The sequence below is a fragment of the Pteronotus mesoamericanus genome, unplaced genomic scaffold, assembly GCF_021234165.1.
Source record: "Pteronotus mesoamericanus isolate MK-2021 breed Mesoamerican mustached bat unplaced genomic scaffold, CSHL_Meso_final contig_56, whole genome shotgun sequence".
Classification (NCBI taxonomy): Eukaryota; Metazoa; Chordata; class Mammalia; order Chiroptera; family Mormoopidae; genus Pteronotus; species Pteronotus mesoamericanus.
Window position 1 is genome coordinate 343,276 of NW_026555201.1, and position 25,384 is coordinate 368,659.

General features: G+C 46.6%; 4 protein-coding genes across 10 annotated transcripts; 2 read left to right on the forward strand and 2 right to left on the reverse strand.

Moving 5' to 3' along the window:
• Positions 1-260: 260 nt before the first annotated feature.
• CNPY2 (canopy FGF signaling regulator 2) lies at positions 261-3,644 on the reverse strand. Of its 3 annotated transcripts, none has more exons than XM_054579911.1 (6): positions 3,209-3,644; positions 2,466-2,578; positions 2,200-2,315; positions 1,124-1,327; positions 872-968; positions 261-510 (listed from the first exon to the last, which is right to left on the reverse strand). In XM_054579911.1, the coding sequence occupies exons 2-6, from the start codon at positions 2,551-2,553 to the stop codon at positions 467-469; spliced, it is 549 nt and encodes a 182-aa protein (XP_054435886.1). In that variant the 5' UTR covers positions 2,554-2,578; positions 3,209-3,644; the 3' UTR covers positions 261-466. The 3 variants fall into 3 exon arrangements, with proteins under 3 accessions (XP_054435886.1, XP_054435884.1, XP_054435885.1); XM_054579909.1 differs by having other exon boundaries at positions 3,132-3,643; XM_054579910.1 differs by lacking the exon at positions 3,209-3,644 and adding an exon at positions 2,860-3,011.
• Positions 3,645-4,193: 549 nt separating this feature from the next.
• On the reverse strand, positions 4,194-20,296 carry PAN2 (poly(A) specific ribonuclease subunit PAN2). 4 transcript variants are annotated; one of them, XM_054579899.1, is made up of 26 exons: positions 20,173-20,296; positions 19,155-19,542; positions 15,750-15,919; positions 15,516-15,636; positions 15,198-15,275; positions 14,554-14,821; positions 13,798-14,140; positions 13,513-13,609; positions 11,220-11,339; positions 10,911-11,030; positions 10,506-10,634; positions 10,179-10,378; positions 9,934-10,067; positions 9,687-9,793; positions 9,141-9,239; positions 8,920-8,993; positions 8,666-8,813; positions 8,225-8,368; positions 8,030-8,089; positions 7,714-7,804; positions 6,398-6,555; positions 6,153-6,296; positions 5,848-6,027; positions 5,630-5,723; positions 5,151-5,348; positions 4,194-4,810 (listed from the first exon to the last, which is right to left on the reverse strand). In XM_054579899.1, the coding sequence occupies exons 2-26, from the start codon at positions 19,434-19,436 to the stop codon at positions 4,776-4,778; spliced, it is 3,594 nt and encodes a 1,197-aa protein (XP_054435874.1). In that variant the 5' UTR covers positions 19,437-19,542; positions 20,173-20,296; the 3' UTR covers positions 4,194-4,775. The 4 variants fall into 4 exon arrangements, with proteins under 4 accessions (XP_054435874.1, XP_054435872.1, XP_054435873.1 ...); XM_054579897.1 differs by having other exon boundaries at positions 9,922-10,067; XM_054579898.1 differs by having other exon boundaries at positions 9,934-10,070.
• Positions 12,832-13,403, forward strand: LOC129075782 (kinesin-like protein KIF9). The gene is made up of 2 exons (XM_054579912.1): positions 12,832-12,967; positions 13,169-13,403. The coding sequence occupies exons 1-2, from the start codon at positions 12,832-12,834 to the stop codon at positions 13,303-13,305; spliced, it is 273 nt and encodes a 90-aa protein (XP_054435887.1). The 3' UTR covers positions 13,306-13,403.
• IL23A (interleukin 23 subunit alpha) lies at positions 20,126-25,328 on the forward strand. Of its 2 annotated transcripts, XM_054579908.1 has the most exons (5): positions 20,126-20,411; positions 22,279-22,337; positions 24,173-24,283; positions 24,799-24,945; positions 25,048-25,328. In XM_054579908.1, the coding sequence occupies exons 2-5, from the start codon at positions 22,302-22,304 to the stop codon at positions 25,207-25,209; spliced, it is 456 nt and encodes a 151-aa protein (XP_054435883.1). In that variant the 5' UTR covers positions 20,126-20,411; positions 22,279-22,301; the 3' UTR covers positions 25,210-25,328. The 2 variants fall into 2 exon arrangements, with proteins under 2 accessions (XP_054435883.1, XP_054435882.1); XM_054579907.1 differs by lacking the exons at positions 20,126-20,411; positions 22,279-22,337 and adding an exon at positions 23,794-23,968 and having other exon boundaries at positions 24,192-24,283.
• Positions 25,329-25,384: the final 56 nt, after the last annotated feature.

Consider the following 25,384-nt stretch of genomic DNA (forward strand, 5'->3'; position numbering starts at 1 on the left):
CCAAGCTCTGTCTTACTTTGTTTCATCACTATGAATACATGTAATTTTTAGAATCCTATACTGCCATACTTCTGTTCTCTTACTTATTCATAGAGGGTCCTCTTCTCTCCACAGTTAAACTTTAAACACACTGTATTGAGTAGGCACTGTATAAATGTTTATCTAGTTTGGCAGTGCAGCAGGAAACTCAGATGGCAAAAAAAAAGAATGAAAGCTTCGGCCTCCTCCTACCTTTATGCTATACCATTCCCATAGTTCTTCCTTCCCTTCTCTTTTCTTTCCTGTCTGGAATCCCCTATCTTCAAACCTAAACTAAGGGCCAATTCTGAGCATGAAAAGACAACACAGTTCATACTTTTGGTTTCATATTTTTTTTCAATTCATTTCAGTAAAAACATAATATAAAAGGCATTGCCACCTTTTCCCCTCCTGGGGGTGATCCATCAGTCTGGGCCACTCCAGTGATTCACAGCTCATCATGTGATATGTGCAGGGCATGGTCACATAGATCTGCAAACAGCACATAACAGTTTGAAGGAAAATGCCATTCTTATAGTGATATATGCCACTATCAAGAAAATACCTGAAAAGCAAACTGATACACATAACAGCCATCATTTTTCAGAGCATATGCTTTTAAGTGACAAAACATTTCCATTACCCTCTCACCTGTACCTCAGATGAGGGAGCCACAAATTCTGAAAGCTGACAGGAAGAGAATGGATAGGAACAACCGAAGTCCCTAAGCCATGGGTAACGGAAGCCAATTCTTGCGCCAGTATCAGAGGATTGAGGGTGGGGGTGACATGCTAGGGAATGTGCCAGAGTCCACAGAGCTGTAAGGACAGAAGGTAGAGTGGGAGCAGCTTACCTGTTCGCTTACTACAAAGTTTGTCTTTAACGTTATCAGCCTCTCGGGAAAAGAATTCAATGAGTTCATCCTCATATTCCTCCACAATGCTCTCACACTGCCAACCCAAGGGAGAAACGAGTGAGAGAAGGCAGCAAGAGGCTTCTTGCTTCTGACTCCATAGAGAACAAGGATATTAACTCAACTTTCTTCTTGGTTCTCCAATAACCCCACCGAATTTCTAAGACCCAGCTGCCCATTCCCATAGCTCACCACAAATTTCAGGGTGCCACTGATGTCTGAATCAATTCGGATGCCCTGTAGATCCAGTTTATTGGACTCTCCATTCCGGCTCACTACACGTACATAATTCTTGCGGTGGGTAGAAGGGTCAATCTGTTCCCCGTACTCCTTCATCCGGTCACATACCTCCTCTAGCAGCTCTGTGAGGTGGGCCTCTGAGCGAGCATAAGGCACCTAGAAATGTCCTCAGCCTTGGGTCACACTCTTTTACCTCTGTACATCAGTAATTTACATCCTTACTTTTCCTTCCAAATCTAGCTCAATCAACCTATTCTAAAAAGCCCGCCCTATTTAAAAACAGTATGGTTATTTGTGTAATTCCAAAGTGCTTTCAAATACTGCATATGGTCTTATTCTTATTTTACCTCATTGTACATTCCTAAGAAATAACAGATTATCATTAGGTCCAATTTATAAACAGAGATCTCTTTGATTAACCCTAGTCAACTACATGTTCTTCTTCATTGAACTCCCTTTTTATGGATGTAAGGTAATTATTATTATTTTTTTTAATTAAAGTAACACTAAAACCTTCCCTCAATAGGAGGGCATTGGGAAGATAGTGTAGGCTTTGAGGATAACAACTACTAAACCATTTCATGAGCATTAGAACATTTACAGTTCTTTATTTACGGTTCACTAGGTACAGCTTTGTTCTATGTGTTAATGTTTTCAACTAAAATAACTTTCCTAAATACAAGGATGAGAACTTCTATTTGTTTTTTGAATGACTGTTTGTGTGAATACCATATTGCCACAGTGAAAACATGAGTCACATGGATTAAGAATGTGGAGAAAAAGGCTGATCAGGGTTCCCCATCTGCTAACAACTTCTACAGCAGAAACAACGTATCAAGGTTTGGGTCCAGGAAGCAAGTGCATAGGGTTCAAGTCTCCAGCCTCTTCCAAATGAGACTGCCCTATCCTTTAGATACCACTCTGGGTCAATGTTTTCATTTCTATTAAACCAACCTCCTTCTTAATTAGTTGAGTCCTTATTCAAAGTCAGAGTGAACTACTTTATTTGGTGAAACAGTAACAGTTACCTCCACCACTGACTGGCTGCCATCTGGATTGATTCGGAAAGAGCCCATCTGAATGGTCTTCTTGGGATCCACCTGGGCAATTTCCCACTCTAGTTCATCCACCAGAGCCCTGCAAGCTGGTGCAGGGGGAGAGAAGCAGGGGAGGAGTGGGGAAAAGAATCAACCCAGGAATTTCCATTCATTCTTACCCAGGCTTTGCATCTCCTGTCCTCCCAAGGCTCTGCATTCCCCATCCTCCTTCCTCCCACTTTTCTTCGTGTCTTTACCTCCACAATGTAGATCCTGGCTCTTCCGAGCCCAGGCAGTTCCCAGCAGGGCCCCCAGAAGCAGGGCCAGCCAACCCCAGCCTTTCATCTTTAACGTAATGGGGTTGCTCCACCTAGGTTTGGATTGGAATAAAGCATAAGTATGAGGAGCCGGCTCGAGTCCCCCACCCGTCCCTCATCCCAAGGCCTACAAAGGCCTCAGTGTGATTCTGGCTCTACTTTCCAGGAAATGGCCGGGATACAAAGGGACTTCTCTGTTTCAGCGCTTGAGGACCCGGATTTCCCCAGGCGGTGGGTTACAGCGCGAGATCAGGGCTTGGGGCTCAGCCCCAGACACTACGTGGACAGGTGAGGCCCTTCATGTTGGTACTTCAGCGTCTAGTGAAGGGCTCACCGGGCTATGTGGCAGCTACGGAACGGAAGTTGGCGATTGAGCGCGGACGAGAGGCTCAGAGGAGCTGTCGGCCAGGAGGCAGCGAGGTGGCTGGCCCACGGGGAGCACACTCAGTAACTAGGGTCTATTTGGACCCCACACCGAAGATTACTGAAGCCCCACCTCCGACCTATGAACTATTTCCCGTGTGGACCAGCCCCCTCTTAAGGACCCGGCCACTGCCTTCGTTCCAGTCCATCCCCGACGCTTAGCGCCACTCGCTCCCGTCCCACCTCTGCTCCCAGGGCCGCCGCCGTGGCCCAGGCGCTAGAAGACGATCGATCTCTCACTTAGGTCCCGACCGTAGCACCTGGCTGCGGACGAGAAGGGCTGTCTGGGCTTCTCCACAGCGCTCCGGCTCTTTTCAGACAGGGGGTGTCCCGGCGACTGCCTGAACAGCTGCTCGCACCTAAGTGGGTGCCTACGCAGAGCTTCGATTCACTGCGGTGCAAACCCCACACCAGAGACGATTCCAAACCGGCCCATCTACTCTCGCGCGAACAGGCCGCTTAGGAAGGACTCCAGGCAGCGAGGACCCTGGTGGATCGCATGAGGACCCAGACTTGCGTGGCGAGCAGCTCCACGTAACCACTAGGGGTCAGCCGAAGAATAGGAGTGGCTTGAAGCAAGGACAGATCCTGGAGTGGTGTGAACAGGCGGTCAGGCGCATGTGTGTATCACTCTACGTGGGCTAGGATCTTCAAAAACAAAGGTGCGCTAATAGCCAGTAACAACCTAGTTTCCATAATCTGAAAACTACATCTCCCAGGAAGCACCGCAGCACCAACACAGAGCCTTTCTGTAGCTACAGGTTTTAAGATATCCTGGGACCTGTAGTTTGTCAGCTTCCCTACTCCCCTTTTACAGCTAACAGGTAAACTCTATGTCTTAAAAGAATCCGACCTGAGGGTACTAGGCAGCCACAGCAAAGACCTAACATCGTCCACAAAAAACATACTCCTCCAATATCCTTAACTTTGGAATCCACAGAACTTTACCTTCATTTCTACGTGGGAATTGAGAAGCCTTAGGTTTTCCCAGTTGTTAATAGAAAGCCAATACACACACACACACACACACACACACAGAAAAAGGAAGACCAAGGTCACACACACAGAGAGAGAGAGAGAGAGAGAGAGAGAGAAAGGAAGACCAAGGTCAGAAAACCCCGGTCTCTCAGGTCACCAATGAGACAGATGACAGTCAAATAATATTTTCGTTTTTATTTTATAAAACATGCAGTTTAAAACAAAACTTAAAAAAATAACAAAAAATCAAAACTTGGTACAGAAGGGTGGAGTGGATGGGAGACAGACGCTTCTCAGCTGTCAGCAGGAGTGACGCCAGCAGCCAAGCTTTGTCTTGGACCCAAAGGCCCTTTTGGCAATGATGGTGTTCACAGCCAACACTGGTTTGCTAGGGCCCTCAATACTCTTTCAGTGTTGCCTTCCTGGCATCCCTCAAGCAGTCAAGAGACTTGAGCCAAGTCTTGAACTACTGCTGTATCCCATCGCCGTCCAGTATTTCAGTCGTTAGCCAACTAAGAACTGAAAGTTTTGGTTCCATGATCTTCTTTGCATGGATGTTAATCATCCAGAATATTTATTAAGAATACCAAATACTTTACATCTGGGTCAATTCTAGAGTTTGTTTCTGTCCCACTGTTTTTGCAAAGGGTGAAAAAGGAATCTGGCTGCTAGATCCTTTGCAAAATTTCTGCTGCATTCCAGTTCTATTAATAGCACCATCTGTAAACCCTGAGCAGGTTCAATTCTGGAAGTAGATAGGGTATAGAGCCAACTTAGGGCGCCATCTCCCAGTTCTGGGACCAGAGAACACTGAAGGGAGAGGCAGTAGTTTGTTGGGAAGCGGGGAGGTCAGAGGGCCAGCACTGAGGAAAAAACAGCTGCATCTGTCAGAGACAAAACCAAGAACATTGAATCATAGGGTGAGTGGAGAAAAGCACCTAGGATTCTTCTTAGGAAGGAAAAATGCAAAATAAAGGGGGCATGGACCTGCCCCACACATTTTAGAACTGGGCAAGAGGAGGTTAGGACCAATGGAGTTTCAATAAAATCTATTTCATTGATTGTTGGGAGGATTAAATGCTCTGTAAACTATTAAGTGCTTTGCAAGTTTAAGGTAGAGTTGGTACTGTTGACATTATCATCATTATTATGATGGGTATAATCTTGACATATGCAATTAAAACCCACCTAGGCCAGTTTCCCTTGTCCCAACCCAGGCCTTACTCTTGGGACTTGTCTGGCCCTCTGGCTCAGGCACTTTCCAGTCCAATTTTCGGCCCTTCTCATAGAGACCCTTGAGCACTTTGTGGAAGGAGTCAGGCTCAGTGCCATTTTTGCTTAGCTCCAGATACTTTCGGTAGAGCTGAAGGGCTGTGCGAGCATCTTCAATACTGTCATGGGTCTCCCCTTGAATCTTCAGGTCTGCGGAAGCAGAGGCGAAATAGTTTGGGACCTAGCAAAGGAACGTAAGACTATGTCCCCCACTCTAGTTCCCATCTCCCAATAAACAATAAAAAACCTGACTGCCCTTAAAGGAAGGAGCCAAACGCCATCCTTGGTACACAGGAGGGATACTGAAGCTAATTAAATCCATTAATAACTTCACCGCTAATTCAGGATCCTTCCTACTTCTCTTGGCCTCTCCAACACTTTTTCCTGCTGTTAGTGAACAACACAAGGACCTTCAAGGCACAGCAACTCACCCAGAAAATACCAAGCAAGGAATCGCAGGGAAATCATTCGTTTTCGAGGCATGTGAAACAGATAGACAGTGTCAAGGACTTGGTCCTTGGGTACCTGGAAGGGATAAAAGAATGGGAGACTGAAGGCAGAGGATCCATAATTTCCCATTCTCTGGAAACACAATGTATACCGAGGGACCCACACTCAAAGAAGACTCTTAAAAGAGCCCTGCCCGAACCATGAGGTTGATGACCCGGAAGTCCTTCTGCAGACCATGACCCACAAACTTGACTCCAATATCTATGAGAAAACGAAGCTTTAAGTAGGTAGACTTGAGAGTTGTGAGGTGCTTAGAGGAAATCTTGGCATCGAGATCTCCTGGCTTTATCCCTGAGTATTGAGTCAAGTAATCCACCACCTAGGGATAGAGAAGAGGAAAAGTTTTCCAGGAAGTGAGGTATAATCTCCCCCTACCACTCTTCCCTGGGTTTTAGAGTACTCCACATAAGCATCTGCCGCACTTGCACCTTCATATCCTAATACCTGCTCCTGGGTAGAGATGTAGTCATCAATGAAGGGGATACCCTCACTGGGCCCCTGGCCCCGAACACAGGTAATCCTAGCTACTGACATCTGGCTTGGTTTGATGGTAGACTTGGTGCCATCACTGCGCAACTCTGCCTCCTCCTACGTGGAAGAGTTAATAAGGAAATTAGAGAAATGCTTATATATAACCCCAAATATCTCCAGAGTTATGTTCCAACACTCCACTTTTTGGTCTTGGTTACCTCATTAAGGGTGACAAATTCGGCATCCAGGCCCACCAGGTCCCCAACCTGTGGCATCTCATTCAGCATCAGTGGAATAAAGGTAGTATGTGTTTTCCGCTGCTTCCGAGCTAGTGAGGCTTCAGCCATCAGGACACTTGCCTCAATAGGATTCTTGACTGGAAGGGAGAATCCAGAGACACACTGCTGGGGACAGGGAACTAACCAGGGGAGGGAAGCCCAGGGTAGCTCACCAGAGACTGGGTCTACAAGGTGATCCCTCAATAATTATAGCATGTAAGTTAAAAGATCATGTTTGATGAACACAGCAGGTAGATGGAACAGGTAAATTAAAAAATTATCAAGAAATGTGGTACGGCAAAAAAAATTCAACAGAAAGAAAATAATAAAATTTTAACTTTGGACTTTAGCTTAGAAAATCCAGAAAAATTAAGTTACAGATGAACTGCGGTTTAAAGGCACCAAAAACGGACTTAATAAGGAACTCATCTCTAAAAGAAGAGATCTTCACTTGGGCATAAGAATAATTAGACTCAAAAATCATAACCTTAGCCACTCTGATCAGACTTTTTCCCATCACTTCTTTCCCACTATACCCTCAGGATCTTCGGCTTCTAAATTTAAGGCCTTATGAGCAGGAATCTCTGTAGTATCCCTGGAAATATTAACACTGGTTACACATCATAATCTTTTTGTGTTTTATTTTTATTTATTTATTTTAATTCTCACCTGAGCACATGTTTATTGATTTTGGAGCTAGAGGGAAAAACATCGGTTGCCTCCCATATGCACCCTGACCAGGGATCGAACCCACAACCTTTTGGGGTACGGGACTATACTCCAACCAACTGAACCACAGGCCTGGGCCTAATATTTTTGTTTTTTACAACATGCCCCCTCCTTTTTTATTTTTTAGAGGGAGCGGGGGGAGAGAGAGAAAAAAAAATCAGTTTGTTGTCCCATTTATTTATGCATTCATTGGTTGCTTCTTGCATGTGCCCTGACTGGGGATTGAATCTACAACTTTGGTGTATCCGGACGATGATGTAACCAACTGAGCTACGGAGCCAGGACACAGATCCTAATCTTAAATTACTTCCTAGGTCTCTTTCTGAAGACCATGTTCCTCCTCTGCCCTGGCTGGGCCCCACTGTGAGGGGGGTACCCAGGCTGCTAAGCTAAGTTTAAGGATGGAGAAGGAAGGGGAATGGGGGTAAAGGACAGGGAGTTTGGGGTATGGAATGGGGCACCGGGGTGGGTTCTCTCCATCCCAATCTAAACTGCCCACACCATGGGTCTACTCTTGTACCACTTACTGTTCAGGCTGTATTTGGAATTAAGATTCCTTTTGATGTAATAAAGGATAGCAGGCACTTTCCAATTCATGTCGAACTGCACAGCTTCATGCTATAATAGAAAAAGCACTTAATGGCCAATATAGATGCCCCTTTTTCTTTTCCCAAGTCAGACCGATGATAGGACTCAGGTGCTATTTTTAGCTCTGCTAATGCTCTTTATTCTTGAGAACCCATCCCTCTCTCCTGAATTTGTCTGGTATTCTGTAGGAAAATGAGAATGAGGATGCTAGGAAAAGGGGAGATGAAAGGGGGAATGCAATGTGTTACAACTTACCTTATCAATAGGTTCAATAAGAAAGTCATTGAAGAGATACCACTGCTGGTGGGTAACGCCCTGTGGAGATACAGAGAAAGACTGATGCCAAAGTGATGGCTGGACCAGTCTGGCTCAGACGGAAGATAAGGACAGATCTGGGAGTCCACTCTGGCCACCTCCAGGAGTGTCCATGTCCTGTATTACCTCACTCACCTCCTTGCGTTGGTGGTAGGTCTCTCCGACTTTGATGTGAGCCACCAGGCTGCCCCCTGTGCGTGAGTCCAGGATGTGTACCACAGTAGCCATCAGGTCATACACATAGACACCATGTTCCTCCTCTGCCCTGGCTGGGCCCCACTGTGAGGGGGGTACCCAGGCTGCTAAGCTAAGTTTAAGGATGGAGAAGGAAGGGGAATGGGGGTAGAGGACAGGGAGTTTGGGGTATGGAATGGGGCACCGGGGTGGGTTCTCTCCATCCTAACCCATCTATGACGCCCACCAATAAAGTAATGACTTTGGAAAAGCCCACTACTGGTAAATACTCAGCCTTATCCCATTTCTTTTCACTATGCTAAGTTCCACTTTCCTCCTACTCTGCTTCTGCCCTATCCCCCTGTCCCTTATATCCCCTCCTCTTCCCAATTTTCCAACAACCTGCATCTCATCCCCATCAGTCCAATTGCAGACATCCAGTCCTTTGTTCTTGGTCATCTTCATGCGAATAGAGAAAGGAAGCCAGACATTCTTCAACTCCTCAATGGAAGAACACACCAGCATGCCCTCTGGACTCCCTAGTTCCTTCCTGTCAGGAGAGGAGAATTGGAAATTTAGTCTGAGGAGATCTAGCCAGTGACCAGAGGAGCCACTGGGTAGTTCAATACTTTGATCACTCCTAAGACAGTACCTACCAATCAGCCAAAGCAAATTCCTTGTTCTTGGAAATTTCCCCACCGTATTTCTTTATTGCCATCTTAAATGCAAACTGAACACAAAGGAGAAAATATGGTTCTTCAGAACATTAATCACATATGGAGGTTGACCAGAAAAGGAAGAAAACGAAAAAGTACTCTTTACGAAAAAAAGCAAGAAAGAGAAAACTCCTAGGACTGTTTCCAGACCCAGCCTTTACCTCAGCCTGCATTCTCCAGAAATCAGCTTCTTTTGAGCTGTTCACTTCACAATTGATGACAAGAATATCTGGCAGGTGGCAGATGTTGCGTGTCTGAATCTGAGAGGATAAAACAAGTAAGGAATGGAAATTGCCCTGGCTGGTGTGGCTCAGTGGACTGAGAGCCAGCCTGCAAACCAAAAGGTTGCCGGTTTGATTCCCAATCAGGGCACATGCCTGGGTTGTGGGCTGGGTCCCCAGATTGGGGCATGCGAGAGGCAATCAATCAATGTATCTCTAGCACCTCAATGTTTCTCTCCCTCTCTTTCTCCCTCCCTTCCCGTCTCTCTAAAAACAAACAAACAATAAGGAATGAAAGGGAGCCTACAGGGAAAGAAACCTGGACAGAGGCAGTGAAATGTGGATCTGCGTCCACAAACTGGGATTCTTCCCACTCCTTATAGATCCCTGGATGGCAGTGCTCACCTCACCTAGCCAGCCCCAGATGAGACCATAGCTGAGTCCCCAACATGGCAGGACCCTAGTCCAGTGCAGCAGCCCACTCACCGTCGGCTGGTACTTTTCACAGTTGTCACACCAGGCCTGCGTATTCTGTTCCAGGCAGATGCTTCGCTTTAGCACCTGAGCAAAGTCACAGTTCTTCCCGGTTTTATCTGTAGGGAAACTGGATACTTCACTCCAGGTTCTCCCTTCTATCCACTGTTAGTGTTAGCCCCCAACACCCTCTCCTTGATGTTACAGGACATTGGGGAAGCCTTCCCAACCCAGCTGCAGGGTATACCACTGTTGCTACCCTCAGGGTAGGAGAGCGTGAAGAGCAGGGTAGATGAGGCTCGCACGGTCTCACTGCCACAGCGGCAGAGGCTGCAGTTCTCCATCTCACAGCTGAACAGCTGCCCAATGACAGAGTCCCCCGATGAGCAAAAGCTGCTAAGAGTGGGGAGAGTGATATATGCGCAGTGAGGGAGTTAAGAGACCCCATGAGTCATAGAGGGGCCTGTTATGATAGCTTTAACTATTTTTGTCCCAATTCCATACCTGCCTCCAGCACCTCGATAAGCCTGCGGTCCTTCCATCTCCTGCATATCCTGATGCAGCTGAGTGAGAATGAAGCGATTCCACCTCTGGATGAGCCTGGCCAGGTTGCCCTTGCCTGAAGCCTCATCCGAGTCAGCGAGGATCAGACCAAGGGCCGAGGCCTCAGGAATGGTGCGGAATGCCCGAAGAAAATTACTGCCCTGGAATCCAGGAAGTGTGTTGGTAGAAAGAGGTTATTTTCTCTTTTGTGGGCATGTGCACAGCAATGTCTCTGCCTACTGTCCACCTGCCTTCCTCTTTTATTGTCCCAGGTCTCCAGGCACTGACCTGACAAGGGTCACCTCGGGAGAGATCCAACATGTGGAAGAGGAAGCCCAGCTCACATGCCAGGCAGAACTCCTTTTGGCAAAGGTGGTTCTGGATTAGGCAGCGAACGGGCTCCAGGAAATAGAGTACCTGGAGGGAAGAGCAGGAAAAATGGCAAAGGCCACTGCTACAAGGAGGAAAAGAGATTGGAAGATTAAGTGAGCTGGTAGAGAATCCAAATCAGGAGTCCACTGAAGAAGCAGAGCTCACAGAGGGGAGTTGAAGGCTGTGAGGCAAAAAAGTACGGTAGAGGGGGCCATGGTAAAGTGGGCCTGATTGGTGAGACATGGAAGAAGAGTAGGAGTTGTGGGGCATAGAGAAAAAAGGCAGCAGGCACATTCAAGTTACAGGAATACCCACCCTTACCTGGATCATGCAGTTACAGTAGGCATTGGGGATGTGGGGCTCTAATCCAGCAAAGAGGGTCTTATTGTAGTGTTTGAAGTCAAAGTCCTCCAGCCCTAGCTTGGAGTATTTGATGGTTACCTGAGGCAGAAACAGTCTAAGCAAGATAAGGAAATCCTCAAAGTCCCCTAGCCATAACCTTCCCCAAAACCTCCCTCCTGAGTCCAGTGTGGTAGGTAAAGCTTCCTGACTGAGTCCTTTAGTCTTTTCTCATATGACTCCCTACCCTGGGAAGTTTTCCCAACATCTTTCCTTGGTATTCCCCAGTACCTTGCGGTATTTCTTAGAGACCATGTGGAGATGTGGCTCCTCTTCCCGCCCTACTGGTGACTCAGTGACCTTGTTGAAGCTGTCAAATTCACTGTCTGACTCCTTGAGTCGGTAAGGAATCTAAAATTTTTAAAAGAGGTAACCTGGTTGGATATCTCTATCATCTTTGTTCCCCCAACACTGAACGAGTCACCAAGTCCTCAACCTAATTTCATAGGGTTTTCGCCATTCACTTCTTTTTATTCCCACTGCCATCAACCTACCTCATCACAGCTGGACAAGTGTGATAGCTTCTACACTGGGCTCCCCATATTTACTCTGTCCAAACTAACCCTCTTAGAATGCTCCTTTTATTTTTAAAAAAGATATTATTTATTTTCAGAGAGGGGAAGGGGGTTGAAAGAGAGGGAGAGAAACATCAACGTGTGACTGCCTCTTGAGCGCCTCCCACTGGGGACCTGGCCTGGAACCCCAGCATGTGCCCTGACTGGGAATCGAACCAGTGGCTCTGGTTCGCAAGCTGGTGCTCAATCCATTAAGCCACACCAGCCAGGGCAAAAATGCCCCTTTTAGTGCATCACTTCTTCCACTATACTATGGATTTCAGGGCCTCACAAACAGGCCCTTTCCTACCTCAGTCTCTCAGTATTTCCCACTATAACAGCCATTCCAGCCATACTGGTAGGTATAGTCATTGTCCCCATTAGGGGCCCATTTTGCAGTTATGCCTCTAGAGACCTTTACAAACACTTACCTCTCATCTTTTAACATACTCTGCTGTTACTATCTACTTATCCATCTCTCACCTCTCTAGCATAATACCTACCTCTTCCAGTATGCACACCCTGACCACTCTGGCCTAAAGTAAAACTTTCCCTCTACCTCCAAATAGCTCAGGTGATGAATGCTTATAACATTTCTCTACCACTTAACAGTAGGACATATATAATATGTTATGAATAGGTCTTATTTTCACCAATCAAATACTAAAATTCTTATGAGAAAGAACCCTATCTTCTATGTCTCTGAATCCTCCCAAACACCTAGCATAGTACCTTCAATTTAGTAAGTTTCAAAAACTCTTTACTGGGCCCTGGCTGGTGTAGCTCAGTGGACTGAGTGCTGCCCTACAAACAAAAGGGTCACCAGTTCAAACCCCAGTCAGGGCATGTGCGTGGGTTGGAGGCCAGGTCCCCAGAAGGGGGCATATGAGAAGCAACCACATTGATGTTTCTTAAAAGAAAAGAAAAATAAAAAATACCTTTACTGGGCCCGTGGCCATGGCGGCTGTGTACACAGCCCAGCTGCTGTGCCCAGTTTTCTGTCACAGCAGTTGCACTGGTTGCTGCACTATGAGAGGGCTGCTACCTCCAGCACAGTGACTGATGACCCACACGTGGAGATTCAGTCACCCTCTGACTTCCAACCATTTACCATCACCTCCACCCACCATTTCCTGAGCACCTCTGTGATAGGCACTGGTCTGGACATTGAGGGGGGATTCAAAAGAGATAAAGGGCACAGTCCTATCCCTCAAGAAGCTTGTAATTTAATTTGGAGCTTAAACACTGAAGTGATGTGGCATAAGAACAACAAGCACTATGTCATTAGAATGAATACTAGGAAAAAAATTCATGCGTTTGTCCATATCAAATCCACCAATGACTTTGCTCATGAAATGATTAGATACAGAGATGACAACCAAATCACTGATGTTCAGTTAAAAAAAGATACTAGCCCTGGCTGGTGTGGCTCAGTAGATTGAGCACTGGCCTGCAAACCAAAAGGTTGCCAGTTTGATTCCTGGTCAGAGCACATGTCTGGGCTGCAAGCTAGGTCCCCAGTTGGGGGCATGTGAAAGGCAACCAATATTTCCCTTCCTCTCTTTTTTTCTCCCTCCCTTCCCTTCTCTCTGAAAATAAATAAATAAAATCTTAAAAAAAAAAAAGATACTAGGAGAGGAGTTATCAATAGCCAGCAGAGAGACTGCTCATTCAAGCTGGATAAAGTTCTCCACCATGCCTCCCAAGACTTGGTTTATGAGACGGGGTTTCTCAGGCCCTCAATGGGTATAATGGTAATTTAGTTAATTAACTATTATGCTCTTAAGACCATATGGAACCCCCTGTGGAGGAAGAGGTCCAAGTATTGTATTTTATAGTAAATAAAATATAACCTCAAAAAAAATTTTACTGACTTAAATCAAAAACTACTGAGGACGAGTAAAGGAAAAAGGAGAAATGCCTGTGGGCTGGGGTGGGGGGAGGGCTGGCCCTCTCCCCTCTGAACGTACCTGATTACGCAGCCTGGTACGTGGGTTGGGTGCATAGCCAATGAATCCCACCTTCTTCATGGTGCGCAGAATCTCTGCATCAACAGGGGGTGCTCGCCTATAATGTAGTATAGTTCTAAGGCTTGAAGGGTATGGTGTCTGCCTATCTAATCCCCAATCCCCAAGAGGTCGGATAAAAAGAAAATACTGAGGGCCGACAAAAATCAGAAAAGAAGTAGAATAACAGAGAATCCCGGTATCTCGGCCCTTTTCCTCCCCCCTTTTGGTCCATATGTGAGGTACAACCTGGGAGCCGGAGCAGAGTTGGCAGCAGGCCAATCAGAGAGAAGCGTGTCAGTGGTGAGTGGGACAGGGATGAGGGAAAGAGGCAGCAGGTCCTGGCTCCAGTCCAGAGGAGGCAGTGAGTCCACAAGACAGGGCAAAGCAAACTCGGTCTCCCGGGAGTAGGGGTTGAAGGAAGGCTCAGGGGAATCAGTCCAGAGGTGCACACAGCCCTCAGAATCTCCAAAGGCCAGGGCCTGCTTGCTGGCTGACACATCAAACGTCATTAACAGAGGCCCCACAGGATTCACATGAAAGATGTCTGCTGGGTTGGCCAGGCCTGTGGGTTCACAAAACTGGCATTGCCCTAGGAGGGAGGAGGAAGCCCACTGAGCGAGCCCTGGAAGGTGAAGGGAGCCATCCTTTTATGCCCATCCTACCCTCTTCCCCTGGTATCAAGGAAAGATGGGCCCCGAATCCATGCTTAGAACTAGAGAGAAAGCCACCTGATGCCTTCCCATAAACCACAAGGAAGTATGCTATGCAGCAATAGGGAGTTCTAAAATTTTGCCTGCTCCACCTTTTAGCTTTTTCTGTGTTCTTCACTCCAAGGAAGACAACAAAGGCTTTAATCTCTGACCAAACCTAAGTGAGACTCAGAGACTCCATTGAAAGGTTACTTTTTTCTTCAACAAAGAGGTTCCGGGAAGTATACTCCCTCTGGTGCCTAGTTCCCCTTTGCTCGTCAACTCTCTTATACATCTTACATCCCCTTCATACCTGACTGAGAGATGATAGCAAGACGAGAAGTATATGTAGGGATGAAACGCAAGAAGGCAGGATCCACATGTACTTGAAGTGGCGTGATGGCACGCATCATGCGCAGATCATACACCTTGAGGAAACGGTCACAGGCGAGGCCAGTGAGGCGGCTGGAGAAGCCACAAGTGGCCAGCAGGTTGCCATGCACATCGAAATCCGACAGACTCCCTGAGAAAGCATCGAACTCATGCTCCACCTTAAAAGTACGAAGGTCTCGCAGGGAAATCTGAAGAAGAAGTAACCTGGTTATCTGCCAAAGCTATTATCAGGAAGAATACCTGCCACCTACCTAGCCGTGTGAGGCCCCTGCTAAGCCTCTACATATGAGCAATTAAAGCACATAAAAGGCAAACAGAGAAACCAAGAGTTGAAAGGGATCCCAAAGAGAACTCGTTTACCCTTTTGCCCCTAAGGTACCTAGTTAAGACAGAAAACATCAGTCTGAAAGGCTAACCTTATAGTATAACAAGGCTGGATAGGAACTCAATTCACTCCTCCCTTCCCTCTAAATACAAGCACAGCACTGAAGGAAAGGCTGAGCCCTGTTCACGTATCTGGTGAAACACGACCCCACGGTAGGAGGAAAAATGGAACTTAGCCACCTTGCCAGATGTGTGGCCACAGAAGAAGAAGCGGTTTGTCTGTCTCATGATGGTGACTCCAGGTGTCTCAACTGCATACTAGGGAAAGGAGGAGAAACCAGTGAGAATGATTCTTCCCACAAACCAAAAAGAACAGAAAGGACGGACGGCGGGGTGGGGGGGGGGATGGACTGGACGGGACAGACACACACACACCCCCACACACACACCCCCACACACACACATCTCCCCCCACCTGCTCCCAGCTCAGGTATTACCCACGGCCCTGCCACAATAACCTTGGACCCTGCTTGGGTCTTTCCTGCCCCAGGCTTATACCTTCTGAGTCTCCTGGACAGTGTTCAGGTCAATCTCCAATATGTGGTTCTGCAGCCCACCAACAAGCAGTGTGCTGCTGTCAGTCAGCAGAAGGCTGTGCATATCCTCACTCTCTTCCAGCCTGTCAGGGAGGGGAAACGCTAAGGGGTCAGGGTCTCCAAAGTTTCCCATCCTTTAGCCTTCCCATTCTATGAGGGACTCTCTTTCCCAGTCTAGAGCTGAGAGACCACTTACAGATAATCAAATATAATGAGGCCTCCACGAGCCATATACTTGAGGTTGTTTTTGGTGAGAAAAAGGACACCGTTCTCCAGGCTCTGGATCTGCCGAATGTCATCACTGCCATTAACCTGAAAGGATGAGTAACGCTCCAAGGTTGGGCCAAAAAATGAAGTGGCATGACCCTGTAGGGGACAAAAAGATGAGACACTCTGAGTAGAAGGGCAGGGCTATCCCAGATACAATTCAGGAACTAGACATTGCTCAGCTTGTTTCCATTCTTGCTCCCTGGCCTTTCTGGTTAGCAGCAGTTAAGGCATATGGCTAGGCATCAATCTTAGCGATAAACACACTGAAAATGCCATCTTATGTTTGTTTAATGCTTTACAAAATACTTTTGTAAACTGTACCTCATTTTACCCTCACAATGACCCTGCTGAGCGAGTAATGGCTCAGTTGCTTAGAAGAGTATTCAGAAGGTCAGGGACGGGGGGGGGGGGGGGGGGGGGGTCTGATCCTCCACTGGCCACCTGGATTTCTAATGTTCCATCGTCAAGTCTTAATCTTTACCAGTCATGAAGGAAATGTGTACTGTGGGTCACAGGCTGGAATAGAGAATGTGAAACTCACTCCACTCTTGGATCCTATTTCATTCACTGCTGGCTTTTCTCCTGACTCTTCGCTCATGCCCTCTCTCTACATGCTCTCCTTCTGACCACTTTTTTTTTTTTTTTTTAAGATTTTATTTATTTAGACAGAGGGAAAGGAAGAGAGGGAGAGGAACATCAATGCGTGGTTGCCTCTCACATGCCCCTCAATGGGTACCCCCATTGGTAACCCAGGCATGTGCCCTAACTGGGAGTTGAACCAGTGACCGTTTGGTTCGCAGGCTGGCGCTCAATCCATTGAGCCACGCCAGCCAGGGTTCCTTCTGGCCACTCTTGAAATACGGCTATTCCCAGCCCACTATCTTCTCACTCTATGTGTCTTACTATGTAATCCCATCCACCCTCAAGGTTTTAATCATCCAGTTTTAGGTTGATGAATCCTAATCCCTTCTCTAATCCAGATCACTGTCTCAAGCTTTAGACTTACATATCCAAATACCTACTAAACATCTCTTTTGATATCCCATGAGAACTTTAAACTCATTACAGCTTAAATTCACCACTTTTATCCCATCTCAATTCTTAACTTTATTCCCTATGGTACCATGATCTACCCAGTGGACCAAGTCATTGGTAGTCAAGTCTTGTTTATTTTACTTCCTAAATACTTCTCAAATCTGTTTTCATGTATTTGTCTCTATGGTGCTTCATTCAGGCCTTCATGGTATTTTATGTGAACTACTAGAACCTGAAAATTGATCTCAGATGGCCCTACCTCATCCCCCTTGTATCAAACTCTAGACTGCTACCTCAGTAATCCATCTAAGTTGCAGATCAGACCTTGTCATTCTGGATAAAAATCTCTGGTGGCTTGGATGAAGTCCAAGCACCTTTAAGATAGCATATGGGGTTTTCGAGAACGTTTTCCCCCCAGATATCTGCATGGCTCCCTCTCTCCCTTCTACATGGCTTAAAATAGGCATCCTGGTCTGCAGCCAGGTCTCTACTCAAATATGACTTACTCAGCGAGACTGTACCTAACCAACTATCTAAAATAGCAATGCCTCCTACCCTTCATTACCTTAACACCCTTACTCTGTTTTTCTTAAGGATACTAAGCAACACCTGATATACAAGAGGGGACCCAAAACACCTGGAATTACCTTCTGGAGGGTGGGCCCCTTGTAGTAAAGGCTTCCCTTGCTAGGTAAGTGTTCTAGGAACCTATTTGTATCAGTGTACCAGCTGGCATTGTTGTGAGAGGCCACATTTAACTTCAGTGAATTGTTTTGGAACCCTTTCAACTTGTTTGCCCGTTTCATGATGGCTGATTTAGAAGCATACCTACCCGCACTGCGTCGAGTGTTCAGCAGTTTTTGACCAAAAACAGTATGACTCTTGTGCCCCACTCTCCCGATTCATGCAATCTCGCCCCGAGAGACTTTTTTTGTTTTCATGGATAAAAAAAGTCCGCAAAGGGAAATGTTTTGCCAATATGGAAGAGGTAAAACAAAAAACAGCAGAATCACTAAAAGGCATCAAAATCAATGAGTTCAAAAACTGTTTTGAACAGTGGAACTATCGACAGGGGCACTGCAGCAAATGGAGAGTACTCTGAGGGTGACTGAAGTTTAAACATGTAAAAATAAATACACAATTTTTTATAAATAAATTCCAGGTTTTTGGGGTCCCCCCTCATAATATAAATTACTTTTCTTTTAAAATGCTTATTCCAAATCTAGCCCCCACAGCAAGGTCTGGCAACTAGTAGTTGCTCAAAAAAAAATACTGGTTGAATGAAGAAATAACTAACTCTTCACTTCATCTTCTGGTACAGTAAACCTTAACTGTTTGTTGTTCCTGCAGTCTGCAATCACTATGCTGCGTGATATACTGGGAACTTTGTTTATCCCATGGCTTGTTCCAAAAGAGCATTTTCCTCTTTTCTTCACCTGACTTCTGCTCATCTCTTAGGACTCAGTTCATGTGTCACTTCCTTCTGGAGGTGCTCGGACTTTTCTTTGCTCACGAGCACCCAGTACATATTTTCACACTGGCATTTATTAGTAGTTTATATCCTAAGTTCATAATTATTAAGTCAAGCAGTTTAGTTTCTTTTAAAGTATCTTGAATTATCTATTTATATGCTTTTTTTCCTCATTGCCCTGTAAACTCCTTGAAGGCAAAGATTATGTTTTATTTAGCTTAATTACCTGGGCCTAGCATAGCAGTAGATACTGCCCACTGAAATGAATTACCAAAAAAAAAAAAAAAATTCATTCTTTCTAATGCAAAAACCATTCATACCCTATGTATTGTAAATTAGTAAACCAAGGCCAGCATGTTATCTCTTCCAAAATCTTTGGGCTCACAAGCATATTGGCAGTATGGATACACATTTAAAAAAAAAAAATCAACTGCTCTCAGAGATATTAAAATCAGCCAGAGAACATAGAATGATTCCATGTAAGATATATAGAAACATGCATTAACCTTTGTATAATAATAAAATGGAAAAGAGAGGATGGGCATAAGAAATTGGGTTTGGATGGTTATAGACTAACAGTTATCAACATTAACCAAAGCATGAAATGGGAAATTGTGGTAGAAGTAGGATGGCTTCTGAAAAAGAGCACCTACATATCTCATCCCTGGATCCCGTAACTTCCTTTCTCCACTCCTTTCCTCTTGGCTTGACTTAGAGACCCACCTATCTCTCATCACTTCAATTCTGGTTCCTTGCAAAGCAGCTAAAACCAGATAAAACATCCAACATCTCCTTTCGGCCCTTACAAAGGGGTACAGTTCTTACCCCGTGGCTTCCCACCCACAGCATCTCCTCGTGCAAGTCAAAGTGGGAGACGGAGACAGGCACACCCACTTCAGCCACCACACTGTGCAATTCAGAGTAGACACCTTCCATTATGTGCACTGACTCCTGGACAGGAAGAGCCTCCAAGGCCACTCCCTCTGGGTCCAGCTCCACATTCTGTAGCAGACTTGGGTTCAGGTGGGCATCCAGGACAGGGTCCAGGGCAGAATGTATGGCCGGGGCATACTCTGCCAGTCCAGGGTCCAGACCCTCGAAGTTCATGATGATGATTGCAGCAGGTTAGACCCGTTTCACACCCTACCTTGCCACAGCCCCTTTACATGCCTGACCCAACCTTCAGCAGGACGGCACCAGTGGGCATCCTAGCCTGTAAAGGGAAAGAGGTAACTAAGTCAGGGGTAGACCCAGATACTTGTATTTAGTGTGTTACATGTTATCTAGAGAGGAGGAAGATTACGGCAGGCAGGGGAGGAAGCAGGAAGGAACGGCTAGGGGACAGCGGGGCAGAGGTGGGAGAAGTATCCTCCCTTCCTCTTCTCCTCGATGCCCTCTGTACTCCCCCCAACCCAACTATCTAACCTAATCCTCGCATTTCTTTTCACTTCCCTTCAGGCCTGCTCACTTGCCTGGTTCACCCCTGAACCATCAGTGGAAGGAGCAGCAATTGCAGAGGTAGGAAATGGATAGAGCAGGGGGGTAAGGTGCTAATTCCCCTGAATTAGGGCTTGGAGGTGGAGGGTTGCGAGAACATGAGAAGCCAGTTTCCCAGAATCCTCTGTAATGTTACCCAGGATTCTCTAAGAGAAAATAAGAATGGCCAGTTACCCACAATTGGGGCGCGGGTAGGGGGACTGATAAAAATGGCTAGTTGCCCAGAATTCCATGGGGGAACCAAAGAAATGAACTACCCAGAATTCTCCCCCGGCGGTAGGAAAGGGGGGGTTTAGGGCAGGGGTCAGATGTGTTCCTAGGATGCTTACGGGGATTGGGTCATTACCAAGATTTCTCCATGGCGGATATTTTGGAGCGCGTGGAATTAAAACGAGTAGGGGGAGAACAAGCGCCGTCAGCTACGTGGGAAATTCCAGTTTCCCCAATTCTCCCCCGCGCCTCCGGCTCAACCGAACTCTACGACAGAAAGAAGGCGGACTCCTAGCCGCAGCTCCCAATCAGGAAGGGCTTGGGGCCCACCTAAGCCAATCAGAAGAAGCCAGGTTCAGACAGCTCCGCGAAGAGGTTGGTGCGCATAGCCGGGCAAAAACAAGGGTTACGGCACGCCGATCGGGACAAATGTAGTCCTGGCCTGACCGTACGTGGTATCGTTAAAAAGTAATCCCTTGTTTTTTAGGCCTTTGAACAAGATTAGAGAACGCCAGTTCCGAAACGGAACTTTCTTGTTCCCTGTAATTTAAGAAACTGTAATCAGGGACTCTCAAGGCAAAGCACTGGGGATCGACTGCTGGGTATTCCCACTACAGCCGGTCCATCCCCACTTTCCCAGTGCTCTTGTGAGCTATTCCGCCCCTTTTGACTCTGCTGCCTCCGAAACGCTCTGTCATTTCCTATCACCTCCAGATATGTGAGAGAAAAAAGGAAGCGGGAGCCAGGCCCCTAACAAGGCTCAGTAGCTGCATCTTCTGAGAGTCTAAGGGTATCCATCTGAAACACCCGCCTGTGATTATAACCTCCCCAGAGGCCCGGTAATATTCCCAGGGAACAGCATCCCTCAGCTATCAAATTCCCCTAGCTCTTGGAGCTGGACATAGTCCCTCACGGGGGCTTGAGCACGGTAAATTGAGACATTTGTCTTCTCAAAACTCCTACAGATTTAGCATCAACAGTTACTCAGAGGGATTCTTGGGTCCTAACTCTGTCTGAGCTTTAACTTCTTTGAAATGGATCCAAGTTGTGAGATGTGTCCAAGGCACTTAAGCTCAGCTTTAAAGGCCACATGGAGGGCCTCTTCGGTGGAAGGAATTCCTCACAGAGAATACCGTTTTAAAACATTTCTCACCCTCAGTAAAGGGGGGTACACAGACCTGTATATAAGGACCCCAGAATTTAAATTTCAGGACTCAGTATGGTCCTAGACTCAGTCAGAGGTCATAGACCAAGAGAAAAACACTTTAACTCGGAAGGTCTCTCAAATTAATCTAACTTCACAGGTCTTTAGATTTAAAATCTTGTAAAAAAAAAAAAAAAAAAAAAGGATGCTGAAAGACCTAGACAATTTCTACACTTAGGGAAATTTCTATACTGAGGTTTCTAATTGAGAAAAACTTCACAGACCCATGAGAATTACAAGATCGGAGATACCCAGAGATACCTGGGCTCAATGAGCTACTTTTTCAGATGCTTTGTGTCTCCTCACAGTGTCTACTATAATGGAACGATTGAAAATGCAGGATCTGAAGCCAGAGTGCACTGGAATTCTGGCTACACAGTAGCTCTGTGATCTTGGGCAAGTTACTTATCTCTGTGTCTCAGTTTCCTCATTTGTTATATGGTGATAATAATAGTACCTACCTCATTAGGTTGTCGTGAGAATTAAATGGGTTAATACATGAAAAGTGCTTAGATCAAGTACTTGGCATAAAGTGAGAGCTGGAGATATAGGATGGGGCAAAAGTAGGTTTACAATTGTGAGTACACAAAATAGTTTATTTTGTATTATTTATTAATTATTGTATTATTTTCCATATGAACAACTGCAAACCTACTTTTGTCCCACCCCATATATTAGCCATTGATATTAACCGGCTGGAGGGACTTCAACTGGATTTGGAGCCTCGGTCTGCTTAAGGTCTGGAAAGGTCTGCTTAAAAGTGTCTTGTGAATGTGATTTGCATAACAGCTAAAGCCCTGCTGACGTCAAGGACTCCTTGCAGCTCCAGGTCATATCTAGTCCTGGAAGTAGTTCCTGTCCCACAACAGTCCCACAATCGCCCCACCAACCTTGCTTCCTACCCAGCTCCCGGAGCACCAGGAAGTGAAACAAAACAGCAGAACCCCAGGCCTCCAGCTCACCCTTGTCCCTGTCATCTCATCCCCCAGGGCTCCACTTCCTCCTCCTCCTTTTCACCTTTCATCTCCTATCCTTTAGGGCTCCCAGAATGGCGATCAGGGATGGGAAAAGCAGAGGACACATTATACAGAAGTAAGGTGAGCTCCCCTACTTCCAATGGCTACCACCAATTTCCTTATTCTGTGTGTATCCACTGTACTTGGGGAGAGGCAAACCATTTCTCACTCAAACTGAGATAACATCTCTGAGGCTGAAAATGTTTTATCCAAACGGTGGATTTACCAGGGAGTCATATTTGAATCAGAAGTTTCACTGGGAAGTTTTGAGTAGTTCTAAGGGAACAGAGACCTCTGTTGAGGGTAAGTTTCTCAAAGGAAAAGGGTCAACATCTTGTGGAGGCTTTGAGAGCCATCTGTGTGGTCACTCATGGCTTCACTCTGACGTCCAAATTGTCCTGGGACCCTCCACTAGGGTTGGGGCAGCCCCAGAACTGGACCACCCTCCACTCCCACGCCTAACCTCACACTCTCAGCTGTTTCACTGATGTTGCATCAGGGAGAGTGATGAAATCAGTGTCAGTGGATTTTACCCATGGATGCAACAGGCTGAAGGGCTGGTCAGGGTCATTGACACTGTGCACCTTCAACTATCCAGCACTCCGAGACTCCTTAGCCATGGTGTAGGGGCTGGAATACCTAAACTGGACTTCTAGCCTGTGCTTAACACTGGTGACACCCTCCCTACAAACAAAAACAAAACAAAACAAAAAAACCCACCTGCATCCTACAGAGCCCATGAAACTTTGGGCCACTAAAGTTGAACAATCAGATGGTTGTTAGCAGCAAATTCCCCCTCCAGCAGCCCCCCTACCCTGCACAGTGAGGCCTGAAGTGGGGAAGCAGTAACACTTTACACAGCATTTATGTGGCTCTCCCCAGTACTCAAAGTACCTTCAAGTCCATTCTCTCCCAGTGAAAACAACAGTTTCCAATGGAGAAAAAAAGAGCCCTCTTATTTTTAAAGGGCATCTAGTGGGAACCAAACTTCATTCCAAACTGAGCTTGCCATCTTATTGGGAAATAAATGAATGCTTCTGTTTTGGTTTTTCCTCAGGCAGGGGGAGGTAAGGAAACTACTGGGGGGGGGCATATCTTTGAGAGGCAAAAGGATCAGGAGAAGGTTAAACAGGAAGGAACTTGAAACTAGGTTCATTTAAATATTTGTTATTCCCACCCCACCCCCTTCTACAGCCATTTCAATTCCTGAAGAGCATTACACATACGTCTCATCCCAGGCCTCCAGCCACAGCAACCACACTAGTCATTTCCCCTGGAACTGAGGCTGCATACCTGGGCTCCCCATGGAGGGGGATGATGCAGGGAGGGGAATCCCACCTGATGTGAGTCACCTGCTAGTATAAAGGGCGGGTGTTACAATGCAGGGACCTTAAAAAGGGACGCAGAGACAAGAGGAGAAAATTAAGGGAAGCAGCTCAGAACCTCAGAGAACAGAGGAAACCAAAGCAGAGACGCACCGAACAGAAAGAATCAGGCTCTGAGCGAGGGGAAGTGGCCAGATTCCACAGGCACCGAGATGCTGGGAAGCAGAGCTGTGATGCTGCTGGTGCTGCTGGTGCTGCCACCCTGGACTGCTCGGGGCCGGGCTGTGCCCGAAGGCAGCAGCCCTGCGTGGGCTCGGTGCCAGCAGCTCTCACAGAAGCTCTGCACACTGGCCTGGAGTGCACATCCACCAATGGGACATGTGGTGAGTGGCAGCCTCTGGGACTAAACAGAAGCCTCTCCAAGCTCTCGAAGGCTGCAGTGGAAGACTGTGGCCTTGGGTGGAAGCTGGATGGCTGAAGGCCATTAGGGAGTGAGAGAGGACAGGGGAGTGGGGCTCCTGGGAGAGTCATAGGCCTCAGAGTCCATATAGGGTTTGAAAGTCCTTATTTTATGCTTCTGCTCCATTCCAGGATCTACCAAGAGAAGCAGGAGAAAAAGGAGATAATGAGGCTACAAATGATGTGCCCCATATCCAGTGTGAAGATGGCTGTGATCCCCAAGGACTCAGGGACAACAGTCAGGTACTAAGATGAGGCTGGGCCACAAGGAAGAGGGAATGGGGACATATCTAGGCACCATAGTGAATTAGTATAAAGTTGTATCTGTCCTTGTCCATTCAGGCTGCTGTAACAACATACCATAGACTGGGTAGTTGATAAACAGAAATTTCTCACAGTTCTGGAGGCTGTGAAAAATAAATTTCTCCAGGTCCACACCCAAGAAGATCAGAGTACCAGCATGACTGGGTGAGGGCCCTCTTCCAAGTTCCGTCATCAGAAGGGGATTGGGCGCTCCGTGGGTCTCTTTTATGAACTCTAATCCCATTCATGAGGGCTTCAATCTCATGACCTAATCGTCTCCCAAAGGCCCTACCCCCTAATATCACATTGGGGGTTAGGATCTCAGTGTGAATATTTGAGGGGACACAAACATTCAGACCATAACTCTATCTAGGAAAGACAAATAACTGGATTGGTCTTTAGTGAATGGAGTAAGAAGAGGGTATTAGTTTTCTTTCACTGCTTTTTCTTCCCAGTCCTGCTTGCAAAGGATCCACCAAGGCCTCGTTTTTTATGAGAAGCTGCTGGGTTCAGACATTTTCACAGGGGAGCCTTCTCTACTCCATGATGGCCCTGTGAGCCAGCTTCATGCCTCCTTACTGGGTCTCAGGCAGCTTTTGCAGGTATGAACTAGCCGGGCCTGGAGGATGGTGGCTTGAAATCTCTGACTAGGGGTGGGGTGAAGGATCTAGAGTCCTCTCTAACTGTGTCTTGTATCCTTTCAGCCTGAGGGGCACCACCGGGAGACCGAGCAGACTCCAAGCCCCAGTCCCAGCCAACCGTGGGAGCGCCTCCTTCTCCGCCCCAAGATCCTTCGCAGCCTCCAGGCCTTTATGGCTGTAGCTGCCCGGGTCTTTGCCCATGGAGCTGCCACTCTGAGCCCCTAAAGCCAACAGCTTAAGGATGGCATCCAGATCTTCATGGCTCAGCATTGCTAAGATGTGAGCCAACAAGTCAACCAGTCCATTATTTTAAAAAAATATTTTATTTATTTATTTCTAGAGGGGAAGGAAGAGAGGGAGAGAAACATCAATGTATGGTTGCATCTCACGCGCCCCCTGC